Source organism: Apodemus sylvaticus, chromosome 1 (assembly GCF_947179515.1).
Source record: "Apodemus sylvaticus chromosome 1, mApoSyl1.1, whole genome shotgun sequence".
NCBI lineage: Eukaryota > Metazoa > Chordata > Mammalia > Rodentia > Muridae > Apodemus > Apodemus sylvaticus.
In genome coordinates, this window is record NC_067472.1 from 70,438,112 (window position 1) to 70,465,971 (window position 27,860).

General features: G+C 44.8%; 1 protein-coding gene across 1 annotated transcript in view; it reads right to left on the reverse strand.

Moving 5' to 3' along the window:
- The window catches only part of Dock1 (dedicator of cytokinesis 1), a 510,172-nt gene that overhangs the window by 68,165 nt on the left and 414,147 nt on the right, over positions 1-27,860 (reverse strand). Inside the window, exons 31-33 of the mRNA XM_052196505.1 lie at positions 26,237-26,337; positions 15,075-15,133; positions 6,043-6,191 (exon numbers count right to left, since the gene is read on the reverse strand). Coding sequence (XP_052052465.1) covers positions 6,043-6,191; positions 15,075-15,133; positions 26,237-26,337 — 309 coding nt within the window. The remainder of the gene's footprint in view (positions 1-6,042; positions 6,192-15,074; positions 15,134-26,236; positions 26,338-27,860) is intronic.

The window sequence follows — 27,860 nt, forward strand, 5'->3', positions numbered from 1 at the left end:
TTTAGATGAAGGAGAAAGACTATGGGAGGTTCAGTATGTCTTTGCTGGAAGGTTAATCACAACTTTTGGAGTCAAAGGTATTGGCTGTCAAGATCTTACAGACCACCTTTGGGAATGAATTCAATGAAATCAAATCTATTCCCCATGCCATGGTTACTCTGGAAGCATTGAAAGCAATATGATTATGTTTTCTTTTGAAATAAAGAACACAAATAAACAAGTCAACAAATACAACTGCCAAATGAATTGGAGAATAAACAAGATAAAATTTCCACCAGACTTACATTCATATTAGACTACAAATTGTATTGGCTTTTTTTTTTTTAAAAACCAAGTGGCAGACGCTTCCAATATTGTTCCACCAAGTTGAATCATTTGGGTTGTTCAACTGTTTGTTTAAGGTAAGCGGCAGGGGTGGCAGGGGGAGATTATTCAAACTTAAACTCAGGATGACACCAAGATGATTCACATATATTGTTACTATTAAAAGGAAGTGTCTGGAGGTTGCGGAGCGGTTTACTGAGTCTCACAAAGATGACATGAAACAACCCCATGATTGAGAACATGATTTCACCTTTTCCACTGCATTTTTTTTTAAAATCAGTAGTATGCAGCCTGCAAGGCCATTTGGTTACACTTCTCAGCTGTGAGCTCTGCATGTCCAAAACCATAACAAATGGAATTCTTCAAATATATGTCAGGACAGAAGTTAAAGTATGGAGTTATTTTTTCCTTTCATTTTTATGTTTTGGAAGTTAAGTGCAGTGTGAGCATGCGATCGTGATGGCTGTGCCTCTCTCTGGAAGGCTCTCAGTCAGAAAGCGGAAAAGTCAGGTTAATGCTGAGAGATGGTTCATCCTCTCTTTACTGAGGCCAGTGTGTGGAGGTGGGTGACAATGGAGCAAGAAGACCTGGAGGTCTCCTCACGTCTCCCGTACTACTGTAGGATAAGGTGGAAGGAGGATTCAGGCAGACCATGAAAACCAGGGTGAGTTGAGGTAATGTGTACAGAGCCATAATGGGGCAGTCATGCACGTGGTCAGAGTTTGACTTTGGTCAAGGACAATCCCTGGCTTCAGGCAGGAATCTGCCATTAGGACATAATAGGGAAGTAGGTTAAAGCAGGAACTTTTATCCTTGGGTGGAGCACTAAGAGTGTACTGGACTATGGTCAAGGTTAACTTCTCCCAGATAGCCAGGATCCAGCTCCACCTAGGGTGGAGTGCTGGAAGGTTAAGTTCCTTGTTTCTCTAGGTCTAGGAATTCCTGAATTAAGCAGGTGACCCACCCAGCTGCCAGAGCAGTCAAGATGAAGACCTCCAAGAGAAGCTAGACAACTTCCACCGGAACTCAGCCCTGAGTCTGGGGGGAAGGGTTTGCCCAAACTGTTAAAAGGTCGGGCGCCATTAAAGTTTCCGGCTTTGATCAGTGAAATATTGTCTTAGCCCTCATTCCTTTCGTCCCTCTCCCATTCGTCCCTTAGCTTCTGTTCCAGCATACCAGTCCGTAATAGTAGCTGGCAGCTATGGAATTCAACAGTAAAGTGCTATAATGGTGGGGAACAGGGACTTCCTGGAGGGGAAACCCACAGAACAGGGGGTAGGAGAGAATGACTTAGGTGGATGGGTGAGACACCAGATCATGAGAGGGTCTTAGAAAGGACTGAGAAGATCAAAAAGCCACGGTTTTTGTAACAGTCAGAGACAAAACAGGGGCAGAAGAAAAGAAATGGATTTCTGTTGAGGGGAGACTCTTGTAGAGAGGTGTGATGGTTCCTATATGAGTGACCCTATTAGGAGGTGTGACCTTGTTGGAGTAGGAGTGTCACTGTGGGTATGGGCTTAAGACCCTCACCCTAGTTGCCTGCAAGTCAGTCTTCTACTAGCAGCCTTCAGATGAAGATGTAGAACTCTCATCTCCTCCTGTACCATATCTGCCTGGATGCTGCCATGTTTCTGCCTTGATGACAATGGACTGAACCTCTGAGCCTGTAAGCCAGCCCCAATTAAATGTTGTCTTTTATAAAACTTGCATTGGTCATGGTGTCTGTTCACATCAGTGAAACCCTAACTAAGACAAGAGGGCAAAGAAAGTCCCTCTGTCAATGGCAGCTGCTACAGGGTCAGGAGGGATCAACCCAGGGACATATGGAAGCCTCTCAGCTGAGACTCTCACATGTGGTCTTGTCTCTGCTACTTGGAGCATCCACAACCAAGGAGGAAAAGGACGAGCTCCTAAGACAGTGTGAGGCAGGGGTAGTGGAGATTTGGGGAGGGGAGAGAGAAATCTGCCCACCATGATGTCTTCCCCCTAAAGAAGGAAGGGCTCCTGGCCCAGAAGAACATACACATCTATAGCCAGGAAGGATTTCTGAAAGGCTGCCTCTTATTTCATATACTTCTGCCTTGTCCCAGACCCTTCATGTTGGATCACAGATCCACCTGTTTGCGCCCAGTCCCTGTACAACTTAGCTAGTAGGCGACGTTTACTACCATCAGAGACCCTGAGACCACATACCTTCCTGTTATTATTTCACCTTTCCTAGACTGTTTTTTGAGCCAGTGTCTCATGTATTTGATAGGCAGCTGAGAATGACCTTGAAATTTTGATCCTTCTGCCTTTACCTCCAAAAGATTATACATGTACCACCAAGCTATGTTTATTCAGTGATTGGGAATCAAATCCATGGCTTTGTGCATGCCAGGTAAAGACTCTACCAACTGAGCCACATCCCTGGGCCCTGTAGACTTTCATGGTTCTGGTGAGATCTGTCCAGAACTGAAGAAATCAAGATGACTCAATTCAAGAAAGGATGTCATAGGCTCCAGGAGGCTGTGGTTATTGAATGGGTAACTCTATACTATCATACCATACCACCACAGGAGGCCAGCCAATGGAAGGACCTTGGAGAGGCTGGACAGGGTAAGTGCACAGTAGTTTCTGAAGTTTTCTGCACTCTCAGGAACTGCATTGAAAAGAACATGCTAATAAAACATTACCATTGTGGCTGGGGGGTGCAAGGGTAACAACTCCAGGCAACTCTGGGAAAACCAATTTGCAGCACGTGTTTCTAAAACACCAGTCATGGTTAGATACCACTTAATTTTGAGTAAAATGGAGGTTTCCCCATGAACCCAAGAGGTTACCTCCAAACTCCAATTACAAGTGATCAAAATAACCTGGCCATAATGCATATTTTGGGAACATCAACATAGCAACTTCTCTGCTGTGGAAGCACAATCTTTGGAAGATGCTGTGTCCTGTGACCAAAGCACGAAAGCTGCCGAAAAACAAAAAGCCCTAATGCCTTCCCCTCACTCCATTAGGTTTGTGCATCTGCTATAAAAGTGGAGGCAATTTAAGCCCTCACTGATGTGACTAATCAGGTTAGATAATTGCATTTGTGGCGGATTAGTTAAACGGCAGCCAACCGTCCCCATCCCAGCAGCTCCTGGATGGAGAGGCAGGCTGAGCCAGCTGTGTCCTGGTGGCTAAGCATGCGCCCAGCCAGGATGTAGCTGTAGAGGTTGCCAATAAGGAATAGAGATCGTGGCTTCTGATTTAAGAGAACAAACTGACAAGGACTTGCCAGAGTGAAAGCAGGAAAGGGCTAGAAGGGCAGAGGAAGTCAACGGATAAGTGCTGTGGTCCAGGAGAGCCTTGGTGTGGCAGAGCAGGGAGAAGGATGGAGGTTGGAGGAGTTGAGAAAGGGCAAGGTGAGGCTTCTCAAATGACTGTGCTCAGGAGGCAGAGAAGGCAAGCAAAAGCCACTGTAACTACCTTATACAAGAAAACCAAGTGGACAGGATACCAGCAGAAAAATGGGTGATGGGAAGGTTTGGACAGTACATCGTCCTGGGAAGCAGAAGTAGTTGATTTTTTTTTTCCAACCCCCTGAGACAGACTGCCACCAAAGAGACCTGCTATAGCTGGCTTCTCTATTGTCCCATGTGACAGAAGCTTGGTCTCCAGGAAACCTTTAGTGCAGGAGGTGTCTAGGCTGAGTAGACCAATAGGTGCACTTCTGAGGGAGAGCGCGTGGTCTCAGCTCTCCCTGGTCCTGAGATGAGCTGTTTTACTGCACTACTTCTCCAGTCCTGCTGTGATGGGCTGCCTTACCAAAGACCCCACACAGGGACAGCTGGTATCCAGTGAAACTCAAAGAGGGAGCCAAAACAAACCCTTTCTCTTTATAAATAGATTATCTGGGGTATTTGTTCTGGTGAGGAGGGAATGCTGGTAATCACAAGATTGCTTCTACAAGCTTTACGGTTTTTGGTTTTTTGTCTTTTGATTTGCTTCACTTAGAGAGTTGTCAATGCATGCAACCCAGTGTGTCTCCACACAAATGGAAAACAGCCAGTGAGATTTAAGCAAAGTGCTGGATGAAACCATGCTTAGTCCAACATCAGCTCTTTTGTGGATCTGCTTGTTCATAGCTGTGCTTTTATTTGCCTATATCCAAGTAAGGTGTGCTTTAAGTCAGTGAAATGCTTATAGAACATGAGCTGGGATCTGGGGAGCCTCGCTTCTTTGTTGGGTGACTCAGGAATTTTAGCTCTGTGCAAAAACAAAGGACAGAGTCTGAATGCCCAAAAGGAGTGTTTACACTGGTGCTTGCTTCTACGGTTCTCAGTGACTTTATATCATTTTCCATCAAACCCGGGGGAGATCAGAACATTTGAAGCACTTCTTTAGAATGTTACTGTAAGATATTTAGAAACCTCTATAATACAGCAACCGGGTACAAAGACACACAGGAGAGAGGGGAATTGCAGAACCACCCCCGTTCATCTTCATTTCACCTACCCTTGACCTTTACTTTGACCCAAAAACTACGTATAAAAATGAGAAATGATATAAATGGTTTTCAAGGCATATGATTTTAGTTTTCTGGGCTTGTGACATTTATCTATATAAATACCTTTTCTCCATTTATCTGAGTTTTTAAATTTAATAGCAGTTTTCACAAGTCTTTCTTTGTGCTTGATTCATATGAAATTCAAAAGTGTGATGAATTTTATGCCTGGGAAAAAAGTATATTAGATTATAATTTATAGTTTCAGCAAGCCTGGAGTGACACTGGAACCAGGCTTTTGAGGCAGCAGCAGTGGAGGCAGGTCAAAGCTTATAGTAATAATATCAAACAATTTGGCAATAATGTCAAATGGTACAAAAGCATTTTGATTCTAAAATTGCATTTCTGAGTATGTATACTGAGGAAACATTCAATACGAATTCAAGCTATGTGAATGAGCAGGCACACAGTACACTTATTGGTTGGTAGTGGAAACTAAGCAGCCTAGGGCAAAAAAAAAGGAGTCAATGTGCTTCCTGAAGTGTTATATCCCCGTTAAAATAAGATTTAAAATTACATGCACACACAATATGTGTGTGCATGTGCTTGTGCTTGTGTGTATGTGTGTGTGTGTGTGTGTGTGTGTGTGTGCGCGTGAGTGCAGAGCCCATCTGCAGAAGCCAAAGGATGATGAGTGTCCTATTCTCAGTCTCCACCTTATTCCCCAAGACAGAATATCACACTGAATGCGAAACTCACCTTTTTGGCTAGGTTGGCCAGCTGGCAAGCCAACCCACACACTTTTATGGTCCTATGACCTATATGCCCTATGACTATGCCCCAGCACTGGTATGCATGCCTATGCTAGGCTTTTTTTTTTTTTTAACATGGATGCTGGTGATTCAAATTTGGATCTTCATGTTTGCACAGCAGATACTTTAAACCCATCAAGCTCCCTTTCCAGCCTCAAGGGACTTTAATCTAGGATTTGATGTAAAGTCCCTATAAAAACCAGAAGGAGACAGCTAGAAACCAGCCATCCCCTTCCCAACAAGGAAGATAGAAGACAACAAAGGAGATAGATTCTTCACTAAGGATGGTCACAGCATTTACTCTGAGCTGTGGAGAACTGTTTTGTGTGTGTGTCACCGTTAGCTCTGGAATCATCCGTGTCTTCCCATTTTTTTTTTGTTTGTTTCGTCTGTCCCACTGGTCTTCACACTCTTTACACATTACCCCCTTACCATTTGGAAGCTCCGGGTGGAGTGGAATTCACACTGCATCATGTCGAAGAAGATGGGAAGAGTGGCTTTTCGAAGTTCTGTCTCGGGAATCAATGTCATTTCCAATATTGGGCCAACCATTTCTGGGATGAATTTTATCTTGTGTTGACCTTTCAATCAAGAAATGCAACATCTATTATTTTAAAAAGAAGGGGTGGAATTTTCAAAAGGGGTTTGAGCACGCAGAACACAGCAACACAGGCCCTGGGAGTTTGGATGGAGTTTCTATGGTTGTGAACGCAATCTTCCTTATAAGGATTTTGAGTGCTTTAATTCATGTGGAGACTGAGGGATGAGGAGACGGTTGGTTCAGTAGATAGTACATTCGCCATGTAAGGATGTGGACTGGAGCTCAGAACCCCAGCATCCATGTAAAAGCTGGGCAGGCGTGGCAGTGCTGAGGAGCCGCAGTGCATGAGAGGCAGAGACTGGGGCAGTCTGAGAGCTAGGCTAGCCTACACAGTAAGCTCTGAACTCAGTGAGAGACCCCGCCTCAGGAAATAAAGTAGAGGGTATGAAGAGATGACACTTAAAGTGAACCTCTCATCTCCACACACATATGCACATTACACCAATATACACCCATAAGGGAGAAAATGTGGATAGAATTCAAGAGTTCAATCATGAGCAAGCAATGAGACACTATCCTCTACGTGAATTTCTGGTCAGCAAGATGACACAGTAGGTAAAGGTATCTGCCACCAAGCTCCAAGTATGACCCTGGAACCCACATAAAGGTAGGAAGAGAAAACAAACCCTATAGGGCTATCCTCTTCTGTCCACACACATGCCATGGCATGTGCCCCCTCCCCAAATCATACATGTGCATACAGTAATAATAAAAAGCAATATTTAAAAACTTGCCACCTGTGGGCATGACTCCTTCAGTGTACTTCTTGATACTATGTACTATTATATTTATTGTTGTTCTTTTAGAGAGGCTGTTTGGATACTTATTTTGAGAAGAGATCTCCTTATATATTGACTAGATAAGGTGGTTTCACAAGAAGTCAGTTGTAGCACATGAATGAAAGACATGATCATCTGCTACTCAGACAGAGCAGGGGATTGGGGATGGGATAGCCCCATCTGACATGCATGGGAGCTGAGACAGGGAGAGTGCAGGTCTCATAAGTTCCCTGTCTCTAAGGTGGCATGGAGAGGTTTGGTCTATTTGACACCTCTGTGATTTTTGAATGCCTGTAGTCAAAGCACACAGAGCACCCACTGGATCATGGGACTGCAGAAAGAGCAGGGTCTACTACCTTGGGCTGCTGTGTGATAGGCATGCATTTATATAAAGAACAGCTTTGTTGGGCTCAGGAGGTAATGGGCCTGCCTTGCAAGCCTGGAGACCTGGGTTTGATCCTCTGATAATAAAAAGCAAAGATGAGGTGGGACACATTGGTACTCCCTGCACTGGGGAGGTGGTTTCCTAGGCCTCAGCGGCTAGCCGAGCCTACCAAGCCTATTTGGTGAGACTGTCCCATCTCTGAATTCACGATACTTGGGGAATGGCATAGGTGAGTGTATCTGGGGCTTGATGAGAGCCATGGAAGGTAAGGGGAGAGAGCAGTGGCAAGACCTAGCTCATGTGCTGATGTGCAGAAGTGAGGCTTCCATGAACCTTTCTACACAGAGGCAGGCAGGCAGGCTGTGATGGGTAATCTCTGTTGTCATCTAACAACATGTAGAATCAACTACAAACTCAAGCAGCTGGGCATACCGGTGATGGATTTTTCTTGATTGGATTATTGGAGGTAGGAAGATCCAGCCTATATCTGGGCTACACCTAAGAGTGGCAGCCTGTATGCAAAGGGAGGAAGCTTTTGCTTTTGCCTGCCTGCCTTCACTCTTGCTGGCAAGTTCATCTCTGCTGGTATTAGAATCTGCTTCTCTGGGATTCCAACGTAGACTGAAAACCAGTAGGTCTCTAGGTCTTCCCTGGGATACCAGCACACCTTATGGGACTGTTTAGACACCTAGTTTCATAGAATGAACAATTATGGGATTCTTGGCCTTTATGTCATGAGATAGCTATTGTGGGACTACCTGGACCACAGCCTGTAAGCCATTCTAACACACACACACACACACACACACACACACACTTGCTGACTGATACACCAGACTCCTGAGAGGACATGCTGAGGCAGGGGTGGTGCTCCTGGGCGGCAGTCTTTCATTCTTCATTGCAGAATGCTCACTTTCTCTTCAAGCCACCATATTCTAACTAGCACTGCCTCTTCAGCAGGGTGCATGAGAAATGATACACCTGAGTGAATTATTTGTGACATTTTCTTATTAACACTAGCAGCTGATCTGGAGTTAATTAATCTTATTAATACTTGGACACAATCAGGAAACACAATACAGAATCTGGTTTTCTTTATAGCCCAACAAATGCAGATTTCTGTCAAGAGAGTCATTACGTGAATGTGTCTATTATAAATAACTATGCATAAGGAAGTGGAGCGTTCTCATAAGCCAAAAGATGTTTTTAATGGAGTGGACACAGGTACAGAAATGTAATCTCTGATAAGGAACCTGAATTTAATTAGAATCCGAATTTTCAACTTTTGCTAAATGGTATCTTGTCTGAAGCGACAATGGTGTGATTCTGCCCATTTGCCTTAACACTTCTGAGAGGCGTGCAAGCGCTGCAAAGTGGTCCCCTGAAAATGCCATTATATTCAATTTCTCAGGTGACATTTTCCTTGTATTATGCCTAAAAGATGTCAGAGCCAATGCTTCAGAAAGCAGGAGATCGTGACAGCAAGTTGTTCATCAACTGTAATTTCAGTGTCATAAAGTTCTGTCTGTCACTCGTGGCTTTGATTGTTCCAAGCTGGGAGAAACACACAAAGCAGAGCAAACAGCTGCCCGGGCGGCCATTGGAGAACTAAGCTACAAGAAAATAAGAGCTGCGTCTCCAGGGGCCGCCACCCTTTCCTTTGGTACAGAAAACCCATCTGGCTGGAGTAGCCCGAGACCTTTGTGTTGTGATATCCCTGGGGCGGAACTGTCACAAGTCCACAGTCCCTGAGCTCGTAAGTTGGGCAGGGCTGTCGGATGCTCGTATTAATTTAATTATTTTTGGACATCCATATTTTGGGTTTCCCCCTGACACACGTCTGGCTGACGTCTAACGATGGACCTGGCTGTGGGTCAATGAGGGTCAAGGAGATGCCCGCAGTTTTCTTTTCCTTTGGAGAGAAAGGAAGAACAAGATGACAGTGGTGGTTTGAATGAAAAATGTTCCCATAGGTCGGGTTTTTGAACACTTGGTCCTGAGTCAGCGGCTGTGTTTGGGAAGGTTATGGAACCTTCAGGGGGTGTGGCCTTGGTGGAGGAAGTACGTCACTGGGGGTGGGCTTTTGAGAGTTTCTAGTCTTGCTCCACCTCCAGTTTTCTTTCTCTGCTTCCAGGGTGTAGATGGGAACATAATCCCTCAGCTTCCTGCTCAGCAGCCCGCCGCCCTGCCTCCTCTTCCATTTTGCTCTCTCTCTGTCTCTGTCTCTGTCTCTGTCTCTGTCTCTCTCTCTCTCTCTCTCTCTCTCTCTCTCTCTCTCTGGAACCTTAAGGTGAAATAGATCCTTTCTTCTGTAAGTTGCCTTTTTTTAGTTATTGTGCTCTATCATATCAACAGAAAAGTAATTGAGTCTCAAACAATCATGGCACAAAGCAAAGAGTTTATCTTAGGTCCCCTAGTTGTATTCTCTACCCCTTCTAAGACTGCCTATTCTAGTGACAGCACTCAGTCACTATGATGTTCAGGAATCCAACCATCGAACAGGGTCTTACTGTAGGAAAATTGTGCATACACAAGGACCACAGAACAGAGAACCTCCCATCACCTCCAGCTAGGGTCGATGGTGCAGTATCTGGGTTTAACAAAAAGCAGTCAGTTAGCACATTCCCAAAAATACAGTGAAGGGGACCCTCACACAGAAAACTGGGCATGACACTTCCTGAGGACCCTGCTATACCACTCCTGGGCATATACCCAGAGGAGTCTTCAGCATGCAATAATGACACATGCTCCACTATGTTCATAGCAGCCCTATTTGTAGCAGCCAGAAGCTGGAAAGAACCCAGGTGTCCCTCAATGGAGGAATGAATACAAAAAATGTGGTATATTTACAGAATGGAGTACTATTCAGCCATTAGAAACAATGAATTCATGAAATTCTTAGACAAATGGATGGAGCTGGAGAACATCATACTAAGTGAGGTACCACAGTCTCAAAAGATCAATCATGGTATGCACTAACTGATAAGTGGATGTTAGCCTAGAAACTTTGAGTACCCAAGACATAATCCACATATTAAATGATGTCCAAAAAGAATGGAGGAGTGGCCCCTGGTTCTGGAAAGACTCAGTGCAACAGTATAGGGGAATACGAGAACAGGGAAGTGGGAAGGGGTAGATGGAGGAACAGGGGGAGGGAAGAGGGCTTATGGGACTTGCGGGGAGTGGGGACCCAGAAAAGGAGAAATCATTTGAAATGTAAATAAAAAATATATCAATAAAGAAAAAAATTTAAAAAAAGAATATAAATGAAAAAAATTAGCCCAAGCCAAACAAGGCCAAAGAAAGGTTTCACTGTGAGCATTTTTGTTTCAGCCAGAGTAAATCAAAGAGCATGGAGCTGGATGTAATAAACAAGGGTAGATGATGGAACCAGGAGAGAGGGAGCCGAGGTGGCCCTGTAGGCTGCCTCCAAGCTGTGCTCATAAATAACTGGAGAGTTCGGTAAATGAATACCCGTTTTCCACTTCTCTTTTGAAAGAGTACGCTTTTGATTTTCTCTTTGACCTGCTGGGATCTGCAAAGAAAAGGGTTTGTTGCCCTGTCCCACCCAGCAGGCCTGGGTCTGCATTTGTAACCACACTGAGCAAGGAGACTGGGATCTGTGCCCTGGGGTTGCTGGGCACCTCTGTGTGAGACACCCCTCCCTCCCTGAAGACCGCAAACAGCACCGGTGGAGTGACAGGTGACTAATTCTAAGGTGAGGAACACATCTGATCCGACTTCTATTTTTATTTTCTTGGCAGAACTGGATACATGTGCCTGCCAACATATTCCCAAACCTGAGCCCACTGGAAAAAAAAAAAAAAGAAAACAGGAAAAGAGGTTGTGTATATCCTGGGAAATCATGACGGGCTGCTGTGAGTTTGGAGAGCAGCAGCCTGCAGCCACTGGCAGGCAGACCTGAACCCTGAAGACCTACAGTAGGAAGGGTCCAGCATGGCCAAGATCATGGCTTCCGTTTGATCTCCTGCCTGTTCTCATGCCAAAATTGATGTTCAGGGCTGAGAAGCAGGCTTTGAAACACTCGGGTGTTAGTTGTGTGTTCACATTAGTGAGGGGGCAGGGTTCCCCTCAGTTACCTTCCTTCTCCGTATCCTGACTGGAAAGTCTCTATTGCAGGTGCTCATCTTACTTAGAGAACAATGACAGGCACGTCAGGAGAGTTCACCACTCTGGGATGGAACAGTAGAGTCTGAGCACACACCAGAGACTGCGGGCTCCCGAGGAGGCACTGTGGAGAGCCTCACTCTTCCTGAAGCCCATCTCTCCTCCCTTCCTGGGGGGTCCTGGCAAATGGCATGGAAAGAGATGGGACCAGGTTCAAGGTCAACCCTTGGAGCTTTAGAGATGTCACTGACTATACTTAAACATGACATGAAATTTGGTTGCTAGAGGAGGAAGAGACACCTTCAGGGATACAGCAACGGGCAAGGTGCATACACGTCTATACATAACAACCCTCCCTCACGCTTCAGGAAGAGCCTTAATAAAACTCACTGGGTAACCCTGAAAAGAAGAAAGGGCATGAAAGTTGGGGCGGAAGGAGGCAGAAGTGGGTTAGCAGAAGTAAGAGGGAACAAGGGGAGGTGAATAGTTCAGAAATCAAATACATGTATAAAACAACAAACCCAAATGATAAAATTATTATATAATTAAAATAGCATGATAAAATTAAAAAAAGAAGTATAAAGATCAGGGTCAGCATAAAAAATATAAACCATGGTCATTGCAAAAACAAAACAAAACAAAAACAAAAACAAAAACAAAAAACAAAGCCAAAAACCAAAAACAAAACAAAAACCAACCCAAAACCAAAAAAATTAAAACACAAATATTGGAAAGGCAAGGAGACTCATTAATCCATCAGTTAGGATAATCTCTGGATTATCTCTGGATAGTACCTGGGGCCACAGATCAGTTCTTTCAGTTCCAAGCAGTGACCCTGCCACTCTGTAGTGGCCGCAGTGAGAGGCTGGGGATGCCAGGGACAGCGGCCACTGTGTATCAGGGGAGAAGCAGGCATCTCATCACACACTGATGCTGCAGTGCCCTGCTTGGTGAGTTCGCATCGCTTTTTCTTTCTTTTTTTTTTTTTTTGGAGTACTGCAGCAGACTGAGTCCAGGGCCTCATGCACGGAAGCCTATGCCCAGAGGAGCCAGTGGGTCAGTGCAGCCTGGCAAGTGGAACGGAACTAATGTCATCTCCTTTGTGCATGCTGGGTCTCGAGAGGAACTGGAGACCCTTTCATTCAGTAGAGAACCATGGTGTCTCTGTAAGCTGTCCATGTTGAGGTCATTTAGCTGCTTATTACTCTCTTTCTCATAGGTAATACATTGTTTCCTGTCTGGCATTAGTCTGGCCATCAGGCTATCTAGGTCAAGTGACAAATGTGTCTTTTAGCATGTGATTTTGACAAGTGAGACAAAAAACTTAGTTAAGATTATCCATGGATGCCCCCTTCCTTGTTCCAACAGACTCAGACTCTAACTACTGACCTCATCCTCGGAACCTGACATAGATTAGGCGTTTGGATTGGAAGTCTTCTGACAAATTCTGCCTAACCTCCATAATATATAAACTGGACTGCTGAGTGAGGGAAACAGAGAAGGAACTTGTCACATGACAAGAGGTTTTAGAGGCAGGGCAGTGGAGGAAGAAAACTCAGTGTGACTTAGCAAACTACCGACTCCAACCCTGGCTTCCTATGAAAAGCCAGAGTTGGCAGAAGTCAGGAAGGGCAGGAGTATTCCTCTGGGGTCCATGTTACAGAGATCAGCAGACTGGAATGCCCAAGAACCAGGACTTACCGAGGTCCTCTATATACAGTATGAAATCCTATAGTGTCCCTCAAGGGTCCTCAGTCTGCTCTAATTATAACACCTAAGATGCATGGGACGGTGCCGGTTCTGCTTGCACTGGGTGGCTACAGCACACACATTTTCCCTGACAGCTCTGCACTTCCACCAGGGAACTCTACCCTGCAGCTCTATGCCCAGGAGCAGAGCTGGGGCCTCAAGTGAAATGTTTATGCTCTCAGTATTGCCTATGGAGTAACGTCACCTATAGAATAATAGCACCTATAGAATAATAGCACCTATGGAGCAATAACACCTATAGAGTGATATCATATATAGAGTAGTATCACCCATAGAGCACTAGACTGATCCCTGTGCATGGTCCAGTGACCAACTCTTCCACGGTCCAGCACACTTGATACAAAGATAGCAATAGGACCTAGTATCACAACCAGGCTCCCAATAGGAACATTAAAGACAGAAGTTCTAGATGCTTACTAATTTCTTTAAGAACTTATCTATGTGGAAAAATGTGTCTTGTTGGTTTTAAAAAAAATGATTTCATCACAATTATTTTTTTATTTTTTATTTTTTTGTTTTATGCCCACAGGTATTTTGCCTGTATGTGTATCTGTGTACCACATGCATATAGTGTCTGAAGAGGACAGGAGAGGGTGCTGGGTTCCAAGGATTGGAATTTCAGATAGTTGTAGACCATCTTGTGGGTGTTGGGAATCAAAGTAAGGTCCTTTGGAAGATTAGCCAATGTTCCTAACCATTGAGCTAACTCTCCAGGTCCCATTTATTCCTGTGTGTGTGTGTGTGTGTGTGTGACCAGAGACAGAGGAAAGCTTAGCAGGGGTTGATTCTCTCTTTCAACCATGTGAATCTCAGGATCAAGCTCAGGTCATCAGGCTTGGTGGCAAGTTCCCTTAGCTACAGAGTCATCCTGCTGGCTCTTGGTTAAGATTTTAATAGTGAGTTTTTAAATAGAGGATTTCTTACTGCTAATGATGAAACATAGTGGAAACATTGTGTAAATGAATTGATTCCTGAATAAAGTTGTATTTGTTTGTTAATCATCATTAAACAGAGTTCTAAGGGCTTTGATCATGGCAGCACACAATGTTACCGCCACCTGGTGGTAGGGTAAGCAACTGCAGGTTTTGGGTGGGTGAATAAACCTGTTAGAAGATAGATTCTGCTCAACTGAACACATGATGGATGGCAAATGTCAATCTGGTAAATGACTGGGAGCAGATACAGATGGAAGTGGAGCAGTACTTAGGAGCAATGGCAGTCCAAGCTATTTGCCAGCCTGATGCCAGAGGGCACTTTCTAGATTTCCTTATTTGCCGTTGCTTTTTTCTTCTAATCTGTTTTCCTTACTGAAAAAGGAACTGTGGAAGGAGCAGGGATTGATATCCTGGTAACAGAAACAATTGAGGTCTTTGAGATATACCAAAGTGGCTGAGGAGATGTCTCAGTTGTTGAAGTACCTGCCATGTAACCAGGAGCACTGAGTTCAAAGCCAGAACCCATATAAAACAAAGGAGAGTGGGGTCTCATACTTGTCACCGCTGGGGAGGCAGAGACAAGTGAATCCCTAGGGCCTGATGAGCCAGCCAGCTAGTCAACTTGGCAAGTTACAGATTAATGGGATCCTGCTCTAAAAATCATTGGGAAGACCCTAACACACACACACACACACACACACACACACACACACAGACACACACACACACACACACACACAGATACACACAGACACACAGACAGACACACACACACCAGACCAACACTGAAAAATGGGGCTGATGTCACAGCACAGAGAGAACTCAAGGTGCTCACCCAGCCCCCAAGATGATATCTAGCTACTCACCCAGGTTGTACCACATATCTCTGATTTCAAAGCCAATTTGCCTCCTCATGTCTCCATATCTAGAAAGAAGGAGAAAAGCAATGTCAGTTTATAGAGCGTCTGGAACTCAAACTCTGGGCTTCCATCATGGACTTAGATGAAGGCTGTGTCAGAGTTTCAACTGCATCTGCCACCAGCAGGAATTCCAGGAGAGTTCCAGGTGGGAAGGGGACTCAACCCAGATGCCAGAGCATCCCGGGGGAGCATGAAGAAGCTGTGAAGAACAGCCAGTCTTGTGGCCCTGGGCCTCAGGGAGTCTGTCTTCCATGCACGCTGCTGTTGGTGCATACAGGCACCCAAGAGCATTCTACTGCAGAGCAGGGGTTTCCCCCAGGAAAATAAAACCCTAGAGTTGAGGAAGGCAGCTTCCAAATTTTCCCCATTCTTCTATATCATTTTAAATGTAAGCAAAAGCTTAATACCCAAATATGTCAACAAACATTCTACCAGTTTTTGTTTATCTGGGAAAATAAATGCTAATTTTCCTCCCGGTGGGCGAAGAGAGGAGGTGCGCGTTTCATGAGTAAACAGAATTTGATGCTTCAGAAGATAAACCTTTATTAGCTTGTGAGCAATTTAACTTTTTCTTTTAGCGCCTAAGGAAAAAGCTGATTATATTAAAAATAATAATTTGCGAAATTATCATCCAGCATCGCAGCCGAGCAGCTGCGCCATCAAGCTTCTCCTGTCTTCCTCGTGGCAGCCGAGGCGCCAAGGAAAGCCGATCACAGATGATGGTGTCCTGGCTCTTCAGGCAAGCAGCCCTGGCTGCTAAATCAACAACCCCCAGCTGGCTGCCACCTTATTAAAGTCTCTTGCACCTAAGCACCTGTCTGTCACTCACAGCAGGAAGGTTACAGCGGCATGTTCATCTCAACCAGAGAAAATAGATAATCCAAGCTACATGCATGCTTTCTCTATGTGGGATCTGGCATGAACATATACATAGGCATATATACATATGTGTGTACATGTGTTCCTTTCCATACATATGTATGTGTGTTTATATATATATATGTGTGTGTGTGTGTGTGTATGCAAGTATATACAAACTCTTCTTCATATTATATACAGATATAAAGAAAATAGAAAGGGGGATACAAGGAGGGGATGAGGTCTAAAGGGAGGGAAAATGAGAGTGGATAATGGAAGATGTAACCTAAAATAGAAAGGGGACTGAACTGGGGGTAAGAAAGGAATGAAAGGAGGGTCTTATGTGTATATAATGTCATGAGGAGACCCATTACTTTGTATGCTAACATATATGTGTGTATGTATACATGTATGTATGAATATATACATGCATGGATATGTTGAATGCCATGGAGTGTAGAACATCCAGGTGTAGGTGGAGAAACAGAACCGGGAAGTCAGCTAGCTACTTCCTCTCAGGACAAGCTGGGACTTACAGACCCTGCCCAGCAAGCCAGTGAAAGCTGACTCAGGTAGTCTCCGTAAATCAGGGGATCTCGGCCAGCTGCAGATTCGCTGCCAAGGCCACAGGGATGGGAGGCATGTTCCAGGCAGTGAAGACATGACAGCAGCTCACAGGTATGAGGTCATGAATAACATGGAGGGGACACTCTTCCAGGATTGACTCCCCCTTCGAATTGCTTAAGGGTTCCGAGACCTGAACAAATTAAGATGTGCATTATTTTGAGATTTCTCAGCAGCCAAAGCCACCTGGACCTGGGCAAGATGGAGTTGGCAGCATGGAAACCTGGTAACTTGGCATCTTCTGGCATTTATCGGGGGAGAGGAATCAGAGTCAGACCTAGCTCTGACATTGAGGCTAATGGACGAGTCACTTTCACCTACAAGGCCACAGGCAAGACTGGGAGACACCACATTGTGGCAGGAGGCTGCAGAATACAAACACGCTCAGTTCTCTGTCCCCTATGATGTGTGTTCATACCCCCAATCCACCAATGAAGCCAGTGGCATCAAAAACACAGTATCATTAACTCTGGCTTTGAACATCTTGCATCCAAGCTACAGGAAGGATCCCTCCTTAAAACACAGGAATACCTAACAGTTGGCTTCATGAATGTCTCTGTTCCTTTGCCCTTGACTCAAGGTCTTTGCTCTTTCTCTCAGGTCTTCTACTGATTACAGTTCTAATAGTGTAAAGGAAGCCATGGGACTCATTTTGCCAGCAGCAGGTTTAACATTTGAAACTCTGGGCAGTGACCTGCCTTTCTCCAGCTGCTATGGAAATTAGGAGTGCTCTTGCTTCTGGCCAGCACCGTGCCTCTCCCTTGCTGAAGGAGGGTGAGGACCATGGGTTTCCACTCTCACTTCTACTTTTTCAGTTCAGGTGATGATTGGACACGACAGTACTTGAGAACCAGGGCATTGGCAGTGATCAGAGGGGGTGATTCTTGTGAGAGCCAGGTCTACAGCACTAGGAGACGAAAATACTGTTTAACAGCTGAATAAGCTAGGTGCCTGGAAACCAAGACAAGAAGGAGGGAGAGACAAGGTGGAGGGAAGGGTTGGAGTTCCCTGGCGGCAGCTTGGCTTGATCCTTCCTTTGCATTTAATAGGAAGGCAGATCTGATGAATCTGTACAAGCTTCCTAGTAATTCCCAAGCAGAGTAGCAGCTGTCACCAGACCTCAGGAGGGTTTGCAGAGAACACTTCTACCTTCTTCCCTTAAAAGAAAAATATGAGGATAATTGAGAGTGTCTGGCTGAAGCTCATTTCCCGGAGACAGACCTCAGAGCCAGGGGCAGTCCTAGAGATCACAGTTGAGTGGCTCTCTCACAACACAGAGTCAGGGATCTGGCCCAGGCCTGGAGGGGAAAAGCTGGATGACTTGACTTAGGTTACAGGGCCAAGAGAAGAGAGTTCAGGTCCTTAGATCACCAGCCCACATTGTTCCCTGCACTGCGCCCACTCCTGGGACGACTGTTGTATCTTCTTCCAAAATGCTTCCGTCTCATATCATAGTCACCCTTGCAACGAGGAACCCAGAACTCACAGTGCTAAGTAGATGGGCCCAGCTCTGCTGTCATAAGGACCCATAACTGGACTGACCTCATCCTGTGTGTCCACCCACCAAGTGAACATAGGAAAGGACTTCGAAGGGAGCCTTTTCCGAGTCTGGGAAGTCCTATGCGCCTACATTCAGTCCCAATGGCGGTACTTGAATTCCTGCATCTTTAACCTAAGATGAGGAAATGGCATCTACCATTCAGCCTCATAAGGGATAAGGGCCAAACAGAACCCAAATTTAAGCACAGCTGGGTGACTACTTGACCCTATTTCTTTCACAGTATAGGGAAACAAATCTTGATGCTTACCTTGAGGCTGTTCTGAATGTTGAGAGCAAGGTAGCATCCACTCTATCTCAGCCAGCACTCTAAGGAGGAGGTGCTTAATTTAAAGGGCTTGCCTTAAACACAGCATCTTACTCATGATGGCAAGGGCCATTAGACTGATTCATTTAGCCATCACTAATAGAGAACTCCAACAAGACCCACAGGACTCAGGAGACAGACATCATGACAGGTGAGATAGACTTCAATCCCATAATCATACAGAGTATCTGCATATTATATACATTTGATGCCTGTCTATGTGACCTCACTTGGAAATGGGATCTGTACAATGTAACCTAGTTGTGATGAAGCCACACTGGAGTGGAGTGAGGCCTAAATGCAAGGAGTGATGTCTCCATAAGGAGGGCATATCAAGAGTCACAGATATACAGGAAGACTTAAAAAGAACCTAATCTAGAGAAAAGCAGAGAATGGGAAACACAGGTTAGGGCATGCTGAGGTCTGGGATGGCTACTGAAAGTTCACAGAACAGCCCCAGCAGAGAGATCTACACTATCACCATCCTGACTTCAAACTCATGGTGTCCATAACTACCAGACAAGAGATTGTAACTTCCTTTGTGCCCACTGTTAAGGCAGGTAAACTAAGTGAGTATAATCCGTTTATTTAATATGGTCCATGAAACAATGAGAATCTACAATTTGGAAAATGCTTTCCCATGGATAGAATAAAATAAGAATACTAAGATTGAGATTGGAGGGGGCTCTGGCATGTTGATGTGCCCATGTAAGTCTAAACCAGACAAGGAAACAGGCTGAAGAGGCAGAGCAAACCTAGAATGAAGTGCCACAGGGCAAGGAGAGAGAGCTGTGATTTGCACACTCGTGTCCCCAAAGGTCCATGTCTTGCAATTTTGGTCTCTAAGGTAATAGGACAGAGAGATGATAGACATTAAGAGATCTAGTACATGTGGTTCTATCTGAGAATACTACTCTCAGGAATGGGTAAATGTCTTTCAAAAGATTGGGTTGGTTCTTTCAAGATTGGGTTAGGCCTTGAGGGAGTGAGTCAGCTCTCTTGGGAATGAGACAGATCACAGAGGACAGAGTTAGGTCTCCAAGAATAGATTAGTGATGGGGAGAGTACATACTTATAAAGCAAGTCTGCCTGTTTCTCTCTCTCATGAACACTTCCTCTCTGTACTCCTTGCTTTCCCTCCATGCTTCACTATCATGTTGTTATACAGCAAAAGACTCTCAGCAGAAGCTGAGAAAATGCTAGCCTCATGACCTTGAAATCTCTTGCCTCCAAGATGATAAGTCAATGACAGCCTCTTTAAAAACCACTCAAACTCTGGGTTTTACAAACAACTCAAACTCTGGGTTCATAGCCATGACCCAGGCCAAGAAACAGTGTTGAAGGACTTGGGGAGAGCAACCCAGCGCACTAAATGCTGATTTAGGGCCTAGTGACTTGGTCAGAGTGCCAAAGGGTGCACAGTAAGGCAAGAAAAAAGAAAGAAAAGATAATCAAGAAACAAGCGGGAAGCTCTCTCTTTAGGTTAGGGAAGTTTTCTTCCATAATTTTATTGAAGATATTTGCTGGCCCTTTAAGTTGTAAATCTTCACTCTCATCTATGCCTATAATCCTTAGGTTTGGTCTTCTCATTGTGTCCTGGATTTCCTGGATATTTTGGGTTACAAGCTTTTTGCATTTTGCATTTTCTTTAACTGTTGAGTCCATGGTTTCTATGGAATCTTCAGCATCTGAGATTCTTTCTTCTATCTCTTGTATTTTGTTGTTGATATTTGCATCTCTGTCCCCTGATTTCTTCCCAAGGCTTTCTATCTCCAAAGTTGTCTCCCTTTGAGTTTTCTTAGTTGTTTCTACTTCTGATTTTAGATCCTGGATGGTTTTGCTTAGCTCCTTCACTTGCTTGTTTGTGCTTTCCTGTAATTCTTTAAGAGATTTTTGTGTTTCCTCTTTCATGACCTCAGCCTGTTGACCAAAGTTCTCCTGTATTTCTTTAAGAGATTTTTGTGTTTCCTCTTTCATGACCTCAGCCTGGAAACCAATCCTACATCAGATAGAGGGCTAATATCCAATATATATAAAGAACTCAAGAAGTTAGACTCCAGAAAACCAAACAACCCTATTAAAAAATGGGGTACAGAGTTAAACAAAGAATTCTCACCTGAAGAACTTCGGATGGCGGAGAAGCATCTTAAAAAATGCTCAACTTCATTAGTCATTAGGGAAATGCAAATCAAAACAACCCTAAGATTTCATCTTACACCAGTCAGAATGGCTAAGATTAAAAATTCAGGAGACAGCAGGTGTTGGAGAGGGTGTGGAGAAAGAGGAACACTCCTCCACTGCTGGTGGGGTTGCAAATTGGTACAACCACTCTGGAAATCAGTCTGGCGGTTCCTCCGAAAACTGGGCACCTCACTTCCAGAAGATCCTGCTATACCACTCCTGGGCATATACCCAGAAGACTCCCCACCATGTAATAAGGATACATGTTCTACTATGTTCATAGCAGCCCTATTTATAATTGCCAGATGCTGGAAAGAACCCAGGTATCCCTCAAAAGAAGAGTGGATGCAAAAAATGTGGTATATCTACACAATGGAGTACTATTCAGCCATTAGAAACAATGAATTCATGAAATTCTTAGGCAAATGGATGGAGCTAGAGAATATCATACTAAGTGAGGTGACCCAGACTCAAAAGGTGAATCATGGTATGCACTCACTAATAAGTGGATATTAACCTAGAAAACTGGAAGACCCAAAACATAATCCACACATCAAATGAGGTACAAGAAGAAAGGAGGAGTGGCCCCTGGTTCTGGAAAGACTCAGTGAAACAGTATTCAGCAAAACCAGAACGGGGAAGTGGGAAGGGGTGGGTGGGAGGACAGGGGAAGAGAAGGGGGCTTATGGGACTTTCAGGGAGTGGGGGGGCTAGAAAAGGGAAATCATTTGAAATGTAAATAAATTATATCGAATTAAAAAAAAAGAAGAAGAAGAAGAAAGGAGGAATGGCCCCTTGTTCTGGAAAGACTCAGTGAAGCAGTATTTGGCAAAACCAAAACGGGGAAGTGGGAAGGGGTGGGTGGGAGGACAGGGGGAGAGAAGGGGGCTTACGGGACTTTCGGGGAGTGGGGGGCTAGAAAAGGGGAAATCATTTGAAATGTAAATAAAAATATAAAAAAAAAGAAAAAAAAAGAAACAAGCTCATGGGTAGGATGAAGCATTTGTCTTAATGGGAAACAAAACAAAACAAAACAAAACAACAGCAACAACAACAAACAAATACAATAGGTAGAAGGGGATGAGGCCATTGGGAATGAACTCTGTTAGAAACAGGGCTGATGTGAGAACTCTGCCTACATTAAAGCTTTATTATGCTCCCTAGAGCAATGCCTCACCAATATATCTAATTAGCTTTGCCAACATGAAGGTGGCACAGGGCTACTGCTTATGAAGTTTGCCTCCCTAGGTCCCTTTCTAATCCTTAAAGTGAATTTACTTGGAACGATTTGAATCTTTTGGAAAAAACATAATTAGCATGAGGATTGAATTGATCGTGCTCCTCAATACAGAATCCTGCTTTCTGATTAGGTCACATTGTAAAACGGGACTTGTCACATCTCATTTATTTCTTCTTAGCTTCCTTCAAAGTCCCAGTTTGGAATCTCAGAAGCCAGTGTCTGATGAAATGGGAGTATGTTTGCTTATGTGATGTTTTTGGTCCAGCTGCAAAACATGTCCCCTTAGAAGGTTATAGAGTCCACAGGGGAAAAAGCAATGGGCTAGTAAAAGAGCTGGCCCTGCTCATTCAACATCTCCTCTCTCTGTGGTGATGCCACTCAAAGAGGGAATCTCTTGCAAATACTTTGAAAAACTCTATGCTTAGCAGTACACACCTTTAATCCCAGTACTTTGGGAGCCAGAGGGAGGCTGGATCTCAGTGCCTTTGAGGATAGCCTGGGCCATGTAGAGAGATCTGTTCCCCCAATCCCTCCACCCGAACAAAACCAAAGCCAACCAAACAAAACCATGCAAAGGCAATTACGGATCTTTTCTCTCCCAGAACGAAGTTGGGTCCTGAGCATGGTGCTCCCTTGTGGTCATGTGAGAGAGTAATGCTGTCCAAATGGCTATGAATTTAGAGTTAAATCTTCTGCATTTTATGCATATTTCCTGAACACCAATGATGGAAAACACTTGGGGAGCGTGGATGATAGTCCAAAGCAGCGTTCTCCAGATGTCTGTGCGGCTACTTGAGGCAGATGGCAGCATTTTCTTATTAGGAACCTTGAGTTCTTGAGGTTCTTAACTTTTTATTTTACAGACAAATCTTTTTTATTTGGGGGTTGATATGCTCAGTTCTTGGCAATGGTGTAGCTTGTTTTGTGTGTGTGTGTGTGTGTGTGCGTGTATGCGTATGTATGTGTGGCACCCAAGTACTTAGGACATGAGCAATCAGGTGTTCTGATTCCAGAAATTTCTACTTTTCTAAGCCATGGTGAGGCAGACCAGGCAGGAAAAGAGAAGACAGACGTTGTCCATTCAGATGTGCCCTACAGAGGCTGACAGGCCACACGTGGACAGGCCTGAAGGTATGAGTGGGCAGACCTGACTCTACCTCAGACCCAAGGTTTTCTCTTAGATGTAGTTAGCCCTATGCATCATGCCCCAAGTGTATAAGAGTAGCTATTACCTCAGACCACTGGGATTAACTCCATACCATCTCCTTTCAGGAGAAGTCCTCTGAGCCTTGCCAACCCCTGCCACTCCTTTATGCTTCCAAGTCGTGCAGCTCTTTGCTAAAAGATTGGGATGTGCCCTGTGGAGTACAATGCCAGTCAAATGGGCAGGCATCTCAACTGCCAACTCCCCCTTGTCTGAAGTCCACACTTCTGGTAACCTCCACTCCCTAGGCTGTGCCTTGCAGGCCAACTGCTTCCAAAGCTCTGGCGGTAACCTGCTCTTCTCCTGATTCCATCCACTGCTTCAGCTTAGCTTTCTCCTAGACAATGAATGGCTTCACCTTGGGATCCACTTCTCCTTCTCCAGCAACAGGACCACACTTGCCTGAGCACAGAAGAGGCCTTGTCTTGTTCTATTAGACAATCCAAAAGGATCTAGGCATTCAATGTACCCAGTAAATTAAGAGTTTGGGAAGGGTACCCTGAGATACTTATTAAGCCATTTACTATTTAAGAATAATGTTTACAAATACACTATGAAATGTCTAGGGTCTATAAAGAGGCACAACTATCATGAATGCTGGTGACAAGCTGCATGAAGCTGATGTCTCTTAGGCTTTAGGTCATGTTGGGTTTATCATAGACAGGGGCCCTTGATGGCCAGTCCCTACCACATGGAGTCTGTGGCCTAGGGAGACCCAAATATAGCACAGAGTTTACAGAGTTTGCAATATGGTCAGGCTTTTCACCTGAGAAATCCTTAAGAAAACACAGAAGAACAGCTCAAGTCTCTTGTTACTGTGTCTAAGAGAGACACGAAAGCCTGATCCAGAGTCCCCATGGGCTCCGGAAAGGGAGACACCAATGACTGTGTTTAATTTCCTTTGGCTCTGTAGCCTTTGAAACTATAGAGAAAGAAGGGAAGCAAAGATTTTCTCTGGAGAACAGGGTCCTTCATGATTAAAGCAATCGCTGATGTTGCTCTAGCTTGGACTATAGGCATAGGAGCAAGAGGAAACCCCAGCACAGAGCTACCACCCAGTCTCCACAGCACTTAGCATCAAAGCCTCCAGAAGCTGCACCTAATTTAAAAGCATCTTTTCTCCTGTAGGCATCCATCACTAAGGGCAGGAAGTATAGGTGCTTCCAAGTAACTGTCAGCCACCCCCCCAGGTCTGGATTCCCTGAGTCTCACTGCAGTATGCATAGCCCACACTGACGGCTGAACAGAGCACGTGTAACAAATGGTGAGAGTGTGTACTTCAAGAAGCTGAGGTGGCCTAGGGGAGCCACAATGAGAGCTGTTAGGGTGCTCTGTTTTTAAAGTAATGGTTTCTACCACATGGGGAGCAACAACAGGACTTCCTCCCTTCTCACAAGCCCTGTGAATGCTCGAAGGGAGAAACTTTGTGTAGTGTCAGTCTCTAGTACGTGTAGCCGGCAGAAGTCTCTCCTTGGCACAGGGGGGCATGGTAAGCAATTAAAGTCCAAGAAGGTTCCAAAGTGGGGCAGTGTGCCAGTAGTCACAGGTGGGGCTGCTTTGCCCTCGCTGCGCTTGGTCTGGCAGGTACATCTGTCACTTCTAAACAATAGTCACTGTCTACATTCATGGCTCTTGGGGACAGCCAAAGAGGATCTGGTCAGGTGCAAGAGGACTTGCAGATAGGCTGTCTCTGAAAGTCAAGTTCTCCTTGGACAGAGTTGTCCGGGCTGGAATCTGCCAGCAAGAGATAGATAAGGCGGCTCAGGATGAGCCCGCTGTGCTTTCTTTGTCCTACTCATATGGATGGATGGTATCCATATGGCGTCCATGGCTCAACATGGACTAGAGGACGTACTGAATGAAGAAGAGTCTTGCTTTTTAATGATTATATGTGAAATATGCACATGCACATGTAAACATATGCACACATATAAGCACATGCATGCATATACATGTACACATGTATGCACAGTATTTAGAAGGATGCTGTCATGTGAACTAAGCTCAGTATTATATGCACAAACACATCTTACACTCCAGGGATCAAGTGCTTTCAATTTCCCAGTTAGGGAGATAGAAACTGCTGGGCTATGAGAGGCCGCTGCCATATTCCAAGACTCCCTCTGCCTCCTCTAACCTCAGCAACTCAGAGGGACCAGGCTAAGCCTTGACGGTCAGAATGCTACAGAGGCATTATAAATATGACAATCCAGCAATATGGGCACCATTTCAGAATCTCCTGAGGAGTCTCTATTGAAAGGGCACCTGAAGCAGTTTGACATTAGTGGAGCTTAGGCAGAGGTGAGGAGCAAAGACCTCAGAATACCTGAGCAACCATTGTTTTCCCCTCTGATCAGAGATCAGAGGGATTGGACCTCACATTCCATGTGCTTTGAGGAAAGGTTTCTTGTTTGCTGCTATGTGATAAGCCCGAAAGCATCTGGGGACTGTCCTGTTTTTCTTTCTCATCACACCATAGGAATTCTAGGGATTTGAACTCTGATATGTGTAGGCTTGAGCAGCAAGCACTTGACCCACTGAGCCATCTTCTCTGCCCATGGTCTTCTTTCTTGCCCTGGGAACAGGACCATTCAGGATATGGCGCCATAGAGCTGCCCAAGAATCTTGGCCTTCATGAAGCTTCTTTGCTGACACACAAGCTGATCCAGTTCACTCAGACCTCCTACCCAGAGGAAGACAGAGGACTTCTGTGCCAAGAGGGAAACCATGGCTAGCTCTGGTTCACCAGCCAGGACAGTCCTAGCAGTGCCCATGAGGTTGGCAGGACCTCTCTTTTCATAGAAGCAGAACTGGAAAACTAAGCAATAAAGTAAGTCATAGTGCAGTGACATGAGAAGAGTGCTCAGCAGAAGTCATTATCTCCAGCAACTCAAACGCTGCTCAGCGCTAACCATCTCCAATCACGCTGACTTTGAACCTGCCAGGACGAATCCTGCAATTTTAGATCTTGATTCATGGGTTACAAAGGCAACACCGGATTTGTGATTTGAAACCACCCTTTCATTACACCGTGATTACATCTCAATTTGTACCCAGTTGGCTTAGAGGAGACGTGGAAATTAGGGTAATAAGCAGAAGGCTCCTGCCCGCAGTGGCAGGGCTGGGGAGGACTTACTTGTTAAGGATTTTGGCTCTCTTAGCACTTGAAAAATTCTCCAGTTGCAGGGACTCTTGAGTGAGGAAAGCCACGGCTAGGTGAAAGTAGTTGTTCCAAAGCTGAAAACAAAAAGACAGGAGATGCTGAACTGTGGAACAGCTTAACGTCAGGTCTCAGAAGAGTTTTGGGCCATTATCATCCTGAAAAGCTTAAAAATCCACAGCACTGCAAGGTATCCCTCATGGTGTGATTGATGGGCGAGCATGAGGCTCCATTCATAAGGGCAACTCCGCTGACTTCTGCCTGGGCTTCAGTTGCTTCTTGGGGTTGTTAGCAGTATCTACTGGTAGGCTTCGTGGAAGGGATGAAGGATTATTACCCACAGAAGTGCTGGCTAAAGGTATGGTGGTGCTGACCAGGTAATGAGCACTCCACAGTTTCAGCTCTAACCAGCAGCAAGAGATGGAGCCCCTCTCTGAGGAACAGTATACACTTGCATAATTTACGACTTTTTACAATACCAAAATTATGCATACACCAGACAATTAGGGAAAACATGTAAAAGGATCAAACCTTCATTCCAAGGATTTATGGGCTATATGTGGTTTGAAGGATGATCTTTAGAAGACATTGTAGATGCTTTTTTTTCTCCTCATTTACATACCAGGGATGATATTCAAATGTAATAGCTACAAAGAGTCACAGAAGGATAAGACATTCACATTACCAACTCTGAGTTTAATGACCTGTAAAAGGTGGGAATTTAAGAGTATCCTCAGAATAAGAGTGTGTGTGTGTCCCTTTTTATCTGGTTTTTCCTAGGAAATGGCATTGTCTACAGGGCTTCTGACCACCACAGAACTAACAAAGGATGCAACGGCCACCAATATTAGGATGCTCACAGCTACAATAGGATTGAAACTGAGCAGATGTCCCTGACCTCGGGAGAGCTTCATTACTGGCCACAAAACACATTTTTCTTTGGCATTTTCTGCAATCAAAAGGGGTGGCTCCACTACATGAGATACCAGTTGCTCTTTTTCATTTACTTTTGAAAGGAGCATTTCCCTCGTGTGTCCTTCTTGATCCTGCAGCAAACACAGGACAACGCTACACATGTTCTGCATGTTCTGAGTATTCTGAGGATCACAGAACCACGGCTGGCTGGAAAAGTGGACTGGGAGGGAAGGAGAGAGGACAGGTAAACACAGACTGGAACCGATACCGACATACAGCTGGTACCTGTTTTAGCTTTCTTTTTATTTTCTGACACAAGGCTTCTTATAGACTAGGATGACTTTGCCTGGTCATGTAGCTAAGGTGAACTGTAATTCCTAACACTTCTGTTTAACCTCCAAAGTGCTGGGATTATAGGTAGGTAGGTATGTACCACCACGCCTGCCTACCAAGAGCCCTGCTTTTTTGTTTTTTTTTTTGAGGCAGGGTTTCTCTGTGTAGCCCTGGCTGTCCTGGAACTTACTCTGTAGGTCAGGCTGGCCTCTAACTCAGAAATCCACCTGCCTTTGCCTCCCAAGTGCTGTTGGGATTAAAGGCATGTGCCACCACTGCCCGGCCCTAGAACTTTTAAAAGTCATAATACAATAACCACAAATCTAATCCAATCCAATCCTTTCCTTCTTCC